This window comes from Danio aesculapii, chromosome 5 (assembly GCF_903798145.1).
Source record: "Danio aesculapii chromosome 5, fDanAes4.1, whole genome shotgun sequence".
Classification (NCBI taxonomy): domain Eukaryota; kingdom Metazoa; phylum Chordata; class Actinopteri; order Cypriniformes; family Danionidae; genus Danio; species Danio aesculapii.
The window spans coordinates 37867639-37884715 of record NC_079439.1 but is presented as its reverse complement, the minus strand read 5'-3'; the positions used below and the strand labels follow the sequence as shown (position 1 = coordinate 37884715).

Genomic DNA, 17077 nt, shown 5'->3' with positions numbered 1-17077 from the left:
GAAATTTCTAACTGGTACTATAATTTATTTCCATGAATATTATTTTCTAACAAAGAACACGTATTATGGCCAGTGGACCATCCTAACAGTTGAGCCCTTCATACAAAGAAGACAAAACAAAAACAAAACAGCATTAATTTATGAGAGGGATCATTATTTAACTCTTACCTTCTTTCACTTGGATAGTGGTTTCTTGACCTTGAAGATGCACCACAGCTGGCTGCAGAAACATGAAACACATTTTAAAATATATCTGTAAGCACAGACTGACAAACATGATGAAAATGTGCTTAAAGGTCCCATGAAATTAAAATAAGGTTTTTTAGATCTCAATATCAGTATTAATTGTTTTAAGGATATCTATAAGCTAGTGTACACCAAAACAGTGACAAAGTTCACATTTAGAAGATATAAAGTGTTTAATATATAAAAAGTTTAAGACTTTAAGGCCATAAAGGAATAAATTTAAGACTTATATAAGGCAAGACGCTAAGGATTTGTTAATAGCCCAGCAGAAAATAAAATTCAATTAGTCATTTCTTAGCCCCATAATTTAAATGATGTGTCAAAACAAGCAGATCTTAGATGTATACATACATTTTTGTTCAACATAACTTTAAAAAAAACGTTAAAAACGAAATGTTCGAACAACGGACTACGGTTATAATATTAGATACGAGTAGTTTTGCCAAAAGTTGTATTGAGATGTGTTGTGGATCAATTGGGTAGCTTTTCATAAACAAAGGAACATTAAGACCTGTTTAAAATGATTTAAGACCTACAATATTTCAGTGAGTTTAAGACTTTAAGGCCTAAAATTGAGTTTTTGAAATTTAAGATATTTTAGGACCCAGCGGATACCATGATATAAAACTGATATCAACATGCAAAGCTTGTAGTTTGTCACTTCCGCCTTAATGGATCAACGGTTTTATTCACGGCAAATACAAGTTTCTCATCACATCATAACCAATCAAATGCTCTCTAGTATCTGACATGCCCCGACCCCTTCAAGAGGCTTCTCATTTGCTTTTCATTTTATGAGCTCAATCACTCTCACTGGCAGAGCAGTGATAAAGCAAAACACTATTGGCTGTTTTTAAAAAGGGGAGGAGCTACACTATGTCCCACCCTCTCTTCATGTTTTGGTTGAGATTACGTCGTACATCAAATAAAAATGCACATTTTAAACCACTTCCAAATATCTTTTACATGGAGTCATGCGCAGTGTGTCAGTGGAGATGAACACATACCTGTGCCTCTCTGTGTTTGGCTTTCTCACCGCCTGTTAACACATGGGGAATAGAAAAGAGTTGGCTTAGTATCTATTAAGTGACAAATTATTGCGATAAAGTTTGAATCCTATAATGTCAGAGCTGATTTGTGTATTATCTGTTCACAGCAGGAGTGAAGCCTACCACACATCTTTACAACTAGCAGAGCTCAGCAATAAAGACTGATGACCAAAGTGAAAGACATTCAGGACAAGTGATGGATTTCACACGGCTGTTTCAGAGCACAGGTTTATCATTTCCATGTGCTTTAATGTGCAAATGTGTGAACGTTCGGGCTATTTTAAACCAAATGTGAGAAGTTATGAATGCAAGAAATACAAGATGTCTAATTTTTAGCAAACACAGTACAAAAACAACCCAATTAGAGTTTTATTGATTTGATGTCTTCTTTCTCTTAAATGGAGAAGTGAATATGACACTTTACCATCTTGGTTGGCAAGTCTTGAGTGAACAGCTTTGAATGAAAAGGCACAAGGAAAACAATGTATACCTATGAATATACCGCTAATCATGTTGCACTGCTTCAACCTTAAAATACTTCTTTTGCACAATGTTTGATGTTCTGTCTTATCTAAAAGCACTTGTTTCATCTGTCTTAGATTGTGTGTATTCACAGAATATATATAGTTAGTACTTAGCAAAATGAGATAACCACTTCGATATGTTCGATATTTATAGGATTAAAATACGTCCAGTGTTGTGTCCAAATTTATGATTATGTTTATTTATGTAGCTTTGTGGTCCTGCAAGACGAAACTTTTCATTCCATTGTATGTCCACGTATGTAGAGGAATGACAATAAAGCCCAACTTGAACTGGCATGTCTATCATTATATTGGATCTGTGCATTTTGTTCTTGAATGGAAAAACAATTGTTGTTCTAACAAGGAGTATTACAAGGCTCTCTGGAAAACTTCATTCCGATTGGTCAATATGAATGTTTTTTCCCCTGATGACTTAACCAATTAAACAGGCTCAATCAGATACTATATATAACTTTTGTTTGCCATTTGTTAACACCATATTTTCTTTCTGCAAGCTTTATAGTTAATTAAATGGCAAGTAAATGATTACAGCTCTGATCAATATCTTGTATCTAAATGTTCTGTCAAGTAATATGTTTCAACTTGCGCTGGGCTGTTGATAAGCCGGTCAGGTTTTATTCTGCAAACAAACCAGCAGGATGTACATTATCTCTTACTTAATCTATATTTATTTTATTGTTAAGAGGATTCTGCAATATCAAAACTAGAACAAAACTAGTGAAATGCATCTTAGTATCAAAACTACAAAATAACACATAGAAAAATACTAAAAAGTTGGCACTAATAGCCTAGTGGGTAGTGTGCCGACACTGTGCTTCGTGAGTCCTAGCTCACAGACCTTTCCCAATCTTTTTAGCTTCTGTCCTGTCATTATAAATGGCAAAAAATAAACAATTATGTTGATTAATTTTAAACAATGAATTCCTATGGACTGTAATGCAGCCCCATCTTTTAAACAGATTTAGCTTTGCTGCTTTATTTTAGATGTTAAGATCTCGCCATGACTGTCTGTAGAGTCTTAACCTGAAGGTCCCTGAGGTCCAGGTGGTCCTTGTGGTCCAGGTGGTCCTTGTGGCCCAGGAGGGCCGGGTGGGCCAGAGGGACCCATGGCATTGCTGCCCGGAATTCCTGGGATCCCTGGTATTCCAGGTGGACCTTGTGGACCAGGTGGGCCCGGAGGTCCAGGAGCACCAGGGGGCCCTTTCTTGCCTAAAGACATAAAAAGAGAGAGAGCAAGGAAAGCAAGATCAGTCTCCCATAAGCTGAAACATTGAAAGCACTTAGAAACAACTGATGAGAAACAAAACAAAGCTCCTAAAACTGCCACTCAATTTTCAAATAACAGAGAGAGGATGATGAAATTACCTTTTTTTCGCTCGCCTTTCTTTTTTCCATTAGTTTCTGGATGAGGAAGAAGCAGAAGGAAGAGAGACAATCAGTTGGAAATGTATCATTTTACATTCACAAATCACACATGCAACAGAATGTTCCTCTTGAAATCCTGTTTCAGATTCCAGAAAAGAGGATGATTTATTCCAAGAGATGGTTTATTTGCTTCAAAGTGGCTAAATTGATAATGACGCTCACATGACCACAGAAAAACAAACCCATGTGTAATTTGAAGGACAATTGCTTCTGCTGCTGTCTACGAATACACACATGCTCACACACACGCAGACACAAAACATTTCAGTACTAAAAACAGCATTGGATTCTACTCTCCCATCCACATGTATGCATCTATAATCTTGATAACATTTATGAATGAACAAACTATAATACAACTAATCAAACACACAAGCAAATGTGTATTTGTGTAACAAATCAAAGCTTATCGGTGATGAACAAGTCAGACAAAGACTTTTATAGCTAAAGTCTAGGCCAAACACCCACACACACAGGGGACTTCACATAGATATGACTTTTATACTGTACAGACTGTATTTTCTATTCTCCTACCCAAATTTACCAATAATTTAGGTCCTCGCTGTGCTACAAGGTCCCATGAATGTGTGCTTTCAGGTTTAAGTCCCCACCGGGATATAAAAACAAGCACACATACACTCACACACACACATAAGCTCTCAGGAGACGGATCTGTGTTCCTAAGGCCTGAGGTCACTCTTGTGTTTGTGTTGGCTAGTATTCGGGGGTCTTTTTTTTCATAATAAAACTACTTCAGCTCATTTGTAAATGACTGCCGCTTTCATTGTGTTGTCTGGTGGGCTTCGCACGCGATATCTCTTTTTCTCAAAACACAGAATATCAAAACTGGAGACAAACAACTTGCTGCCTTTAATCTTTTCCTGTAATCGTTCTTTTTTCTCATTACATGAAAATCAACCAGAGTTGAAAGAAAGACCAATATGCACTTATATGAAATCAAACACGAACAACCAAAACCAAACATGACACACGGAATAAGCATGCAAAGAACTTGACCTGCCTTCAGTGGCGCTCTGCAGAGCTCCCCGTCTTCTTCAGAAAACAATCAGGAGTGAACTCAGCGAACAGTTATTTCAACACAAACCCTGCATCTTTTTCACATGCCAGCTGCAATTCAGTTCAAGCAGCTGCAAATGCCAGGTGCAACCAACACTGAGCTTTCCCTGGCCATGAAAAGTGGAGGGTTTAACATAGCTGATCAATTAAATCTTGATTTGGGATTCAATTGAGTCTATTTTTAACACTCTTGTGAATTTCAAAGAAAAACAAAAGCACAGACTAATGGCGTGCAATATTGACAAATTTGACATCTCAACATCAAACAGCTTCTTACTCATGACAGCACATACGGCATATACCTCTTCTGCTTGTTTATCTATAATAACTGATCCTTGAGCTCTGTCATGTTAACAGCTTGATGAAAAGTCTCAGTAGGGCTTAAACTATAGGACTATTTACCCTTATTTGTAAACAGTTTTGTTGTATCTTGTATTTTTCTCTTGATTCTTCTCAAAATTTTTTTATTTATTTGTATATTTGTGTGTATTTTTACAGGTTGCAGCTGGAAGGGCGTCTGCTGCAAAAAAAAACATGCTGGATAAGTTGGAGGTTCATTCCGCTGTGGCGACCCCAGATTAATAAAGGGACTAAACCGAAAAGAAAATGAAGGAATGAATGAATATTTTTACAGTTTTCCTATAGTGTTTTGGGCTCAGTGGTTAGCACTGTTGTCTCACAGCAAGAAGGTCACTGGTTTGAGTCCCGACTGGGTCAGTTGGAATTTTTGTGTGGAGTTTGCATGTTCTCCCTGTGTTCATGTGGGTTTCCTCCGGGTGCTCTCTCAGCAGGCACACAACATCATAAGACGTTAATATTAGGTTAGATTTAGGTCGGTTAGGTGACGTCAGGTGACCAAAAATCAATGTCTAGCCAGCGTCTAAGGACAACGTTGTTTTGATGTCCAATAACGATGTCAAATGACGTTGATATTTGGTTGATTTTAAGTTGTGTTGAAAATAACCACAATCCAACGTCGAGCCAACATCTTAAACCAACGTCATGTTAAAGACAAATACTGACATTTATTCGTCAGATATGGTAACCAAAGTCCAATGTCTTGTAGACATCATTGTGGTAACGTTCACAAAATGTCAAGCTGTAACATCTTTAGACGTTGATATTTGGTTGATTTTGGGTTGGACGCTGGACATTGAAGTCAAACTGACGTTTGGGTATTGATGTCAACCCAATTTTCATTTCCAAACAAAATGCAACAACCCCATGACGGGGTACAATGTCAATCTGACGTCATGTTGACGTCCTATGCCTGCTGGGCTGGTTTCCCCCACAGTCTAAAGACAAGCGCTATAGTGTATGGGTGTTTCCCAGTACTGGGTTGCAGCTGGAAGGGCATCCACTGTTTAAAACAAACGCTGGATATGTTGATGGGTCATTCCGCTGTGGCGACCCCTGATGAATAAAGGGACTAATATACATTTATACATTTATAATGCATACATTTATCAGAACTGACAATAAACCTGAAGATACATTGCCTAGTTTAAGCCAGAGTTTTACACTAAATACACTAAACTGCATGTAAGTGGTGGCAAGGCTGTTTCAAGGAGCGATTCCCTAAATCAGTCACTTGAAATGATCTGATAAAAATGGCAAAGTCATTTATAAATGAAGTGATAGTCTTTATGAGTTGATTACTGACTCAACTGACAAAAAAATTGTAAATATGGTTTCTAAAATGAAACTCAATATTAACTTGTTTGTTAAAATGTATGAAAAGAAAAGAAAATTATTATTTTTTTAATCATGTTTACAATTGAAGTTTGGGAAAAAGCACTTGTTGTATTACTAAACACTGGAATTACAGTGCCTTTCTAAAAGGCTTCATCATGCAGTGAATGCTTTAAGAATGTTGTTTTTTGTTGCATAGTTAGTGACATCATCATGATGGTCAGCTTGCACATTCTTCAAATATGAATGTCGATAATATTGTAGTCTGCAAATATCATACCACTGTAGTGTAGACATTATGGCCAACAACAAATTATTGAGCTCTAAGGAATGTTTAAAAAAAAAAAAGTGTATGTGTATATATATATATATATATATATATATATATATATATATATATATAATATATATATATATATATATATATATATATATATATATATATATAAATGAAAAAAAATGTGTATGTATATATATATATATATATATATATATATATATATATATATATATATATATATATATATATATATATATATATATATATATACACACACATACACACTGTCTAAAGATGGCGCGGTGGCTCAGTAGTTAATACTGTCGCCTCACAGCAAGAAGGTCTCTGGTTCGTGTCTCAACTGGACCAGTTGTCATTTATGTGTGGAATTTGCATGTTTTCCCCGTGTTCATGTGGGTTTCCTCAGGGTTCTCTGGTCCCCAACAGTCCAAAACACATGCGCTAGAGGTGAACTGAATAAACTAAATTGGCTGCAGTGTATGTATGCGAATGTGAGAGTGTATGGGTGTTTCCTAGTACTGGGTTGCAGCTGGAAGGGCATCCGCTGCGTAAAACATATGCTGGATAAGTTGGCGGTTCATTCCGCTGTGGCGACCCCTGATGAATAAAAGGGACTAAGCCCAAGGAAAATGAATGAATACTGCATAAATTGACCACAATATACCCCAAATCAATTATTTAAAGGGGACCTATTATGCAAAAATGCAACAGTTGTGTGGAAACAATGTATGAATATAGCCAGCCAATCAAAATGAATTTGCTAAACATAATTTGAATATCACCATATATATTAGTAATCACTGGTTTTGTGAGATATTTGATCCTGTAAATTTACAGCAGTGATTTGCCAGTGTATGAACTCCCTCTGGTGGTGACGGACGGTGAGCCTCAGAGAGAGATCACACAAGAAAAGCAATAGGACAATGACTACATTTAAGACATTTAAGTGCAGATGTATGATTCTTTCATGAGTATTTTTCTAAATGATCACAAATCATACAGAAATCACAGTAATGCTTTATTTAATCAGATGAGCGCAGTTTTAAGAGTTTTCCTGCTGAAATAGAAATCCACAAAACTGGTGTGCATGTGTGCGCGCGTGATTGTATACAAAGAATTCATAGGGAGGGCTCCTCGACGGTGGGTTTGTCTGTGTTTGTTTTAAATAGGAGAAAAAAACGAACGAGTGTTAAAAGTCTTTAATGAATGGAACAAATTAGCATCAAAGACAGACAATATTGGAACCATATTTCACACCAAACATGCAGCTGCACACACAAACACACCGAACACCAGCTGTACATTCACAAAGTGCATGTTTATGAGGCCACAAAGGGAGTGAGTTTGTCTATGTCCATGTGCAAGTGTTTTGACCCTTGAATCTGTGAACTGGGAAGGAGACGCCATGACTTTTTGATCACAACGATGGATTAGAAAGGGCTTCCTTATTGAATTACACACAGGCGCTCACACACTATTTGGCAGTAGATGGAGCAACTCGAGCATCAATACTAAATGCTTTGATTTCATACTAGAATCTAATCAATTAAAACGGGTTGTCAACATTTCATGGAAATGTAGTTTAACAGAATTAGAACCAAGTCATAAAAATCACGTAAAATATGAGTTATATTGTGTGCGCACACTGTTCAAAAACATGTTCAAAACAGCGTTGAGTGAGGTCTGTATTCTCCAGCACACGCATAAGAGCTGCATGAAAATCCTATACATCTTTAATACAGTAAGTTATGGATTTATTAACATCCATGCACTGCTGTCAAATATACTAAGATTATTAAAGGCACAGTGCATCTAGTTGAAGACTGAACAGCGTTTTAGTTCACTTATTAATACATGTAAATGTGCTTAGATTACATCTAAGAGTAAAGCCAAGTGTGCTATTCTCAGTAAACCCTGAAACACAATAATTGCCTTTTGTGTTCACATTGATAACTTGCCAGAACGGGCATTTTGGCCAAGAAGGATTTGACCGTTCACACGCGCTCGCATTACCACAAGGTAATATAGAACAACTGTCTAGCGCTGCGATGGGGCTGCTCACGACAATTTATGGTGGTAAAACAATACAAGCCGCCCTAAGGCTTTCTATTCTTTTTTCGCAACAGTGTAATTACAGTAAGTGCGGTTATATTCTCATTTGTAGGTTATGAACTCGGACAGAAAAAGTGAAAAGAAAGTGTAACTGTGACACTGGTACTAAAAATCTAACTTTGATTAAAGACAGATAATAATAATGGAGTATTTTTCATAAAATAAGTCAAATCAGACGTGACAAAAATTGTTGAAGGGCTATATCACAATAATGAAAATGCACAGCGTTGTTATTGTAGCTTGAACAAAATGCTGTGAATTTTCCTTATTACAAATAATGACATTTTTAGAATTCCACTTTTGGGAATGCATTCCATCAACTCAAAGTGTGTGTTGTAGCACAAAAAGGCATGCACACTAATATAAAACAAGCCTAATGGTAGACTAACTACTGTATGCATTTAAAACAGAAACATAGGTTCTGCTGTAACGTGTGTATGGCTATGACGATGATTAGTCAAACTATTTATTTTCATTAATTACCATTTAGAAACATGTATTCATTGTTCATTTTTTTTTAGAAATATTTAAAATATATTAGATTTAATTTGAATGCTATTAAAATATAAAACAGTATTTAAATTGAATCTATTGAAGAATTTATTGAGATTAAGACTGCAATCAAGAATCAAGCAATTAAAAGAGCAAATTAGAATGAAATTCATGACTGTATAGGCACCAGTAGCCTTAACTTATAGCACTAAACTGATTATGGCAGCCGTTGTGAATTTAAAACCACTGCAGAGTTCAGAACACAACCATAAAGATGTAGAGAAACAGTATCACTGGGAACACTTTCAGAATGTTTTTTTTTTTTTCTCAGCTAAACAATAAAACAGTGAAAGCAGTGAGAATCCATTAAAATATAAATGGCTTGCACAATTTAAAGCTACAGATGACATTGTGGAGAAGCACAGAGCTTGATGTTAAGCCCTCTTGTTAATGACTATTTAAATATGACTATCTACAAAACAACTGATCATATTATGGGAAATAAGGATAAAAATACATGCAAGTTATGTAATCTAGGCTAATTCAATTCAATTCAAGTTTATTTGTATAGCAATTTTTATCCTGTTTTTAGTTATAATCAAATATATATTTTGTGTATGCAGACATAGTTAACCTGCAATCTTATAGCATATAGGTGATGTCTATGTTTACTCATGGGTGTGCTGGTCTAAAATAGAGGTGTGTTAAGGCGAATTGTTGGCGCATGCTATTTTGAAGAACTGAAATAGACTACGCAATTGACCAGCTGAAAGTCCAGTGCACAGCGTGTTAGTTAGACGCCTATACAGGTCCAAAATGCTTACACATTGCTTAATATACACAGGATGTACAGCAATACACACATATCTTTACAAATGAAAAAAAAAAGAAAAAAAAAAAGTAAATTAAAGTAAAATATTTGTTACATAAATATAAAAGCCACTACCTCTATGCTTTCTTCATGTCCTGGAGAGGGCTTTTTTTCAGTTTATTCATGACAATTTGCATTTGTATAATGTTATTATTATAAGCAGTATTATTTATTATATGCATATTCATATTCATATTTGTTTTAATAAAAGCAAGTTTAGATTTGTCCACCTGTCGAGTTTTGGAGATGTCTACATCAGCACATGGGGCATCGGAATAGGACGTGTGTTTGGATATAACTCAGTTTTTTGATCACACTTCATTATTATTCATTTGCTGGAAATTAGAACTGAATATAGAAATAGTTTTGAAACAAATCTTTGCGCTTAACAAACAAACTTAAATATATAGGCGAATGGATGTCTTCAGTGGAGTGCGCACAACACTGTTTCCTTATTCACCAAAGCAAAGGAGTAAAATAAAGTAAAAGTGAAAAAGAGAAAGTAAAGAAGCCGAATAGAGGAGGCTCGTTATTATCCACATGCTGCAGATGGTCTGTTTAACTGCTTTCTCACTAGTAAAGGGTTCAGTTTTTACTCTTACAAAGTTCGCCATGTAAATAGCGAATACACCATGGCGCGACAAAAATGACTACGAAAAGGAATGGGAGATGAGACTCTGATTGGTTTAATGCACATTATGCTCAAAACACACCCATAACTCATTAGGAGAATAAGCACAACCAGCCTGATCTCACGAGAAAAGTAAGTATTTTTCGTTTTGTCAGTTTAGTGGCTAATTCGTACGAGATCATTCGATTTTAAAAAGGAGGCGGGGCACCTAACCCCACCCCTAAACCCTCATTGGGGGATGAGCAATTCGTACTAAATTGTACGAATTAGATCGTACGAATTTGTGCGAATTAGCCACTTAATCAAAAAGTTACGAATTGCCGTGAGATTGTGTTGGCACAACGTTGCGCCAGGGCACAGAGCATATTTTACCATCCTCAAAATAGCAAAGGTGGATTTGGACCCTTAATGCTTTTGCGCCATGCGCTTTAGACTTTGCGCTTAGATCGTCAAAAAAGATCCCTTAGTCTTTTTTTCAAACTTTGAAAGGATTCGCTTCATGCCATACTGGAAACCAAACTACTGTCTACACTAGAAGAGAGAAGCATGACACGACACTAAAAACAACAGATCCCACAGTGATCAGTGATTCCTTCTATAGCAGATGTGACGTAGTTCAGTGCAATGTGACACGGCCAATCCAGACATTAAACTGATACATCATTTTATTTCTGATGAACTCCATGCACTATTAACATGATTCAGGAATTCACAGCAGTCGCTTTTCTGCAGTCAGATCACAGCTACTGCAAAGCAACGCAACAAAGGTAAAAGGAAAAATGAGACTAAAATGCATCAATTACATTACATTTTAATATTTAAAATTGTATTATTCATGTCACGGAATGTAAATGGTACAACAATGCAATTTTGCTTGAGCCTAAAGTGTATCATGTGCTTCACTGTATAATGCTTTCCTGATCCACACACACATGTACACACACATAATTAGCACATCTGGATTGTTAACTTCAAACTGGATTATATCATACACCGCATATGTCTTGTTCATCAGTGAACTTGCTCCAGCGTCATTTGCGTTGGCATGTGTGTGTAGTCTGCGTGCGCGTTATCTGTGTTGTATCGGTATTTGCTTTGGCACACGACACACACAGGTGCAAAAAGCTGAAACAGTAGAGCTCCTGATCAGAGCCAGTGAGTGCAGAGTCGTAATCAAAGCCAAAACCACCTGCCAATCAAACTGCTGCCAACTGGAGCCAATCACGGCAGTGGAAAGAGGAGTAGGTAACCAAAGCTACAGCCGGCCAATGAGAGGAATGGGAGAGAGAGAGAGAGAAAAGAGGGGCGCAATATCGGTTTGTTAGAAGCTACTAGAGTGGAAAAAAGGAGAGGGATTTCACATATAAACTACTGGTGCGCACAGCATAGCCCAATAATGAGTAAGATGGAAGGAATGAACGAGGGGGAGAAGGAGAGTGAGAGGTAGTCTGATCAAATGAAGGAAATGCATCTCGTTTTGAACTCGAAACCACATCAAAGTGAAAATGCTGGCATTCTCGCAGGCTTTATATATACACACACGTATACACACTCACACATGCACACTTAATATGAGCTCTACATTTCATGAATACCAACACACACAAAAGGTTTTCTTTTTTTTTTTTACCTGAACGTTTGGTGCGATGAATGACTCTCTCCAGGCCTCTTGCGTGTTCATCCCTCCATCTGCTCTGTGAAGATGAAGGAATAAGGTTTTTTTTATTATTCTTTTTTTTGAAATGCAGTACAGAAGAATGAAATTAATTCATGGAGCCGTTTCAAAGCATTTTAGATTTTAACTCGAGTTTGAGTTCGAGCCAAGACATGATCAATGAAACTAATCCACTTCTTCATAAAATAAATGTCACCATGTAAAACTAAAACTACACACACACACACACACACGCACATACGCACACACGCACGCACACACACCTCTCTGCTGAAAGACAACACTCTGAACATAATGAACATAATGTGTGTGTGTGTGTGTGTGTGTGTGTGTGTGTGTGTGTGTGTGTGTGTGTGTGTGTGTGAGATGAGAAACCCCGTGGATTTACAGCAGTAAGACATTCCATTGAGATGATCCAGCACACAAACACACACACACAATCACATAAACTTAATGAATTATTTAGAAAGGAAATACTTTTCTTATCATTATCTCGCATATGAACTAAGTAATTGCACTGAATATGCCTGAAATGCACACACACACACACACACACACACACACACACACACACACACACGCAGAGAGAGAGAGAGAAAAAGAAAAATATTTGTTCTGTATTTCTGAGATGGATGCTTTGATCTTTTCTTATGTTTCTGTTGTCTCTCTGTCGTTCATTCCTTTATATTTTAATGATCCTTTCTTTCATAATATCTTCATGTACACTTCTATTTTTCTTCCTCTTTCCTCATTTTAAATGTTCTTTTTTTCCAATTTAAACTCCTTCCACTTTTATCCTCTCCTCCTCTATTTCTTCCATTTTTGCTACCATTTTTGTGCTCTTTCTTCTATCCATTTCTTCTATCCATTTCTTTTATACATTTCTTTTATCCATTTTGCTTTCCACTTTTTACTATGGAGGGACGACTGCGCTGGCTGATTGTATCCCTGGTCATAGTATACTATATATTTTGTATACATCACTTTAGACAAACTATACATTTCGAGAATAAAGTGCAGCTGCGGCTGGAAAACAATGTCATAATGCATTTTAAAAGGAGCATCACAAGTCACTTCAGGAGGAGGCGTGTTTCCGGAAATATTACCAACGATGCATCAGGTTATGCCCCCCCCCCCCTCTCAATTCAATTCAATTTAATTCAATTCAATAGTGCTTTATTGGCATGACAAAATGTTACAAATGTATTGCCAAAGCAGTTCTAAAGTTTCCATAAAAAGTAAAATAAAAGTATACATATAAAATAAAAAAATAGTAAACACAGTAAATAGTAGTAACAAAAAAGAAAGATATTTATATATAATATAATACATCACATTATTCAATATCTCACATTAATATTCAATGTATCATATTAGTATTCAATATATCATCTCTCTCTCTCTTTTAATATAATGATATTAATGTGATGTTTACACCATATCTGCACTTAAATCACGGCAACAGCTGGAGGTTTGTAGTCCACAGCATGTTGATACAATGTTTACAGTGCTGATCCTATACTTCCGGGTTTCTTCCCACCGCAGCCTCACTTTCGTTTTTTAAAATGGAGACTGCATGCCATAAGCGTATAGTTAGTAAGGTAGTAGTTGGGTTTAGGTATAGGATTAGGGATGTAGAATAAGCATGCAATAAGCCAGTAGTTAATAAAGGGAAATGGTACTAAAGTGTTAACATTCTTTCTCCCTCCTTCTGTCTCTTTCTCTTCTTTCTTCCTTAAATCTTTTTTTAAATTTGCATTTTAACTCTCACTTATTGTGCATGTAAAATAACCCTATTGTGACTGCGATCATTTGAGGTCGCAATAAAAGGATGCTCAGCCAGATATATACAAACACACGGCTAATCCTACATCTTGTATTGAAGGATAATGATACTTTAGGATGGTTCCCATGCGAGTTTACAGCCAGTGAATGAAGCGGCTGAGAGAAGAGAAACTCTGGGTCATCTGCAGTAGCACATATCCGTGTCTGTGTCAGTAAGACAGGGAACACAACCCGGCTGTGTTTCACAGTAGAGTCACGTTACAAGACCTAGACTGCCGTTATCGTCTTCGTTGCTTGTCTTTTTTTCCTTTTGTTGATTGCAGCATTGTTGGAGGAAAAAAAAAGAGTCTGAATTCACACACACTCATAAAGTGAGGTTGGTGGGGTCATGGAGCTGTGTCTGGGTAAAATTCAAGTTATTTATGTGATTAGAGAAGCCTCTAAATCACAAAGTTCAGCCCTAGAGTGCATTGGGTGTCATGTGTATTCATATATCCATGTTAAACGTGAGAGATAACACGAGTATGTGTGTGTTTTTTGCTGGAAAGACGACACTTGTGGATCTGTAAACACCTTGCTGTTTCATGCTTTGTTTTTTGTAATCCACTGTGTGTTTGAAATCGGACACTGTAGGCCCGTCTTCCTGCCAGAGGATGTTCCAGCCTTTGGACATGATGTTCTGGCTCTGAGTCTCTGTGTGTGTCTGTGTGTGTGTGTGTGTGTGTGTGTGTGTGTGTGTAAGAGCACTGAAATCATTTCTCCAAGCTTACAATGATCTGCTTATTTATAATAATGATCCGCAACAAAAGAAAGGGAGTGTGCAGGTTTAATTAAATGTCGTTTAGGGACCAAGCAGATCCTAGAAGTTGGCCAGATCTGACAACGCCTGCTTTGGGGACATCCGAGTCGGCATCAAAAATCCAAAGGGATTTATATATAAAGCAAATAATGTGTTTCTAATAATAAACATGCTAAATGTTTTCAGTTAGATGTATGGTTTGGGTTAGTCTGCAGTAATTATAATTAGCTTTAAATATAAACAATAGAAGTCTATGGAATGCCCTCATTATAGAGATGTGTGAAACAGCTCTGCGCAGTCTAGACCTTGTAACCCAACTCTAGTGTAAGACGTCTCATCTGTATTTCTTTCACAACACACACACACAATTACAATGAAATACTGCACCTTATTTCAACTGCACGGTAACCTCTCTCTTTTATAAATGTTCATTATAAACCTTTTCTTACTGTACCACAACAGATGTACAGCAAAATTATCTAACACTTCACCAAAATGTAAATTTTAGTTCACATTAGGTGATGCCATTAGATATAATTAACTAAAATGTTAATAATTGTTTTACACTAGCAAATCTAGCTAACTTTGAAATGAATCTTGCGGCAGCTTCTGAAAAGTGAACAGCTAAACTCATGAACAGCTAGCCACTGTTATTACAACTGTTTTTGATTTTGACAACATTTATGATACCTTTTATACTTGTCTGTACCAATAAATGTTGATCAATTAGGAACGCTCTACATTGTAAAAAATGCAGGGCTCCATATAAATCATTCATGTTGTCCCAATACAAATTCATTAAGTTAGCGTTAAAGTCCCAATGAACCAGAAGCTGTGATCGGTATTTTTTTTCGTATTGTGACAGTTCCTAGAGAAACAGAATAATAAAAGAGCAATCAGTGGGCGTGGCTTTTTTTTTTTTCACAGCCTGAACAGATGTGGTAAAGTTTTAGAAGAGTTATTACAACCTAACAGACTCCTCTTGTTGTCAAAACTGACAGATGAACCAGTGGTTAAATGTTAGCCACGCCCATTACCTCAAAATCACGTTATCTTACAATTTAACAGGTTTCAATTATAGATTAGAAGAGCAAACAATTTTTATTTTTCTTAATGACATGCACAGATGAATTGTTCACCACTAAACTAGCAATGTGAGCTAACAAAATCCTATGGTTGGTTTTGATTTCTTGGGGACATTAAATTAAGTTAGATTTAAAGTGGACTGAACTAAAAACAATTAAGTTGTCCCCCAAAATCTCAAGAATTGTGTTATTTAAGCTAATTTTTAAATAAATAGTTTCAACAAGCAGAAAAAATATTTGTGTGTGTGTGTGTGTGTGTGTGTGTGTGTGTGTGTGTGTGTGTGTGTGTGTAGGAAAAAGTTACTACGCATTTTCTTGCCAAAAAATGTATGTTTTTTGCAACTCTAAATACACAATGCTTTTTTAACCAGACATCTAAACATAATTTACCATATTTTTTTAACAAAAACTGACCTGACAAATTATTTACATAATGGTTTTGTTTAATTTTTAGACATCTCAGTTCATTTATAAATATACAATATTTTTATTTACATTTTATTTAATTAATTTTTATTTTGTGTTCATTCATATTATGTTATGATACATTTATTTGAAAAAAAATACTCCAAAAAATAACAACATGTACGCAGAACCTGCTGGTTTACATAATGTTACAAAAGATTTTGTTTAATTCTAGATTGATTACGTCACAAGCAGAATAACCATATCTGCATATTCTTCAATTCTGAAATATCAATTCTGTGAGACTGAAGACTCGAGTAATGATGTTGAAAATTGTTCCGATCTGGTTTTTGATCTAAAATAACTGAAAATAAAAAAATGTTGTATTAAGTTGTACCACGGCGTATTCAATCATACAAATATCTCATCATATTACTATCATTATAAAGCAGTGGCAAACGTTGGAACAGTAGTGTAGCGAGCTCAAACTAATTTGAATTGAACTGCATTAGTGCGGCATTGGCTAGCACTGTTGCCTTACAGCAAGAAGGTCACTGTTTCGAGTCCCGGCTGGACCAGTTAGCATTTCAGGAGTTTGCATGTTCTCCATGTATTCTCGTGGGTTTCCTCTTGGTGCTCTGGTTTCCCCCACAGTTCAAAGACATGCGCTAAAGGTGAATTGAATAAATATGAGTGTGAGTGTGTTTTTGTGAATGACTGTGTATGGGTGTTTCCCAGTACTGGGTTGCGGTTGGAAGGGCTTATGCTGTGTAAAACATATGCTGGAATAGTTAGTGGTTCATTCCGCTGTGGCTACCTCTGAAATATAGTCTAAACTGAAGGAAAATGGATGAATGAATGAACTGCATTAGTAAACGCACATGAGA

The 17077-nt window shown here is 36.3% G+C and overlaps 1 protein-coding gene across 3 annotated transcripts in view; it reads right to left on the bottom strand.

The window, feature by feature from the left end:
* Positions 1–17077, bottom strand: part of eda (ectodysplasin A) — a 59196-nt gene that overhangs the window by 2103 nt on the left and 40016 nt on the right. For all 3 annotated transcript variants that reach the window (XM_056456963.1, XM_056456964.1, XM_056456962.1), the window contains exons 2-6: positions 12072–12135; positions 3206–3241; positions 2864–3049; positions 1254–1285; positions 169–220 (exon numbers count right to left, since the gene is read on the bottom strand). In XM_056456963.1, coding sequence (XP_056312938.1) covers positions 169–220; positions 1254–1285; positions 2864–3049; positions 3206–3241; positions 12072–12135 — 370 coding nt within the window. The remainder of the gene's footprint in view (positions 1–168; positions 221–1253; positions 1286–2863; positions 3050–3205; positions 3242–12071; positions 12136–17077) is intronic.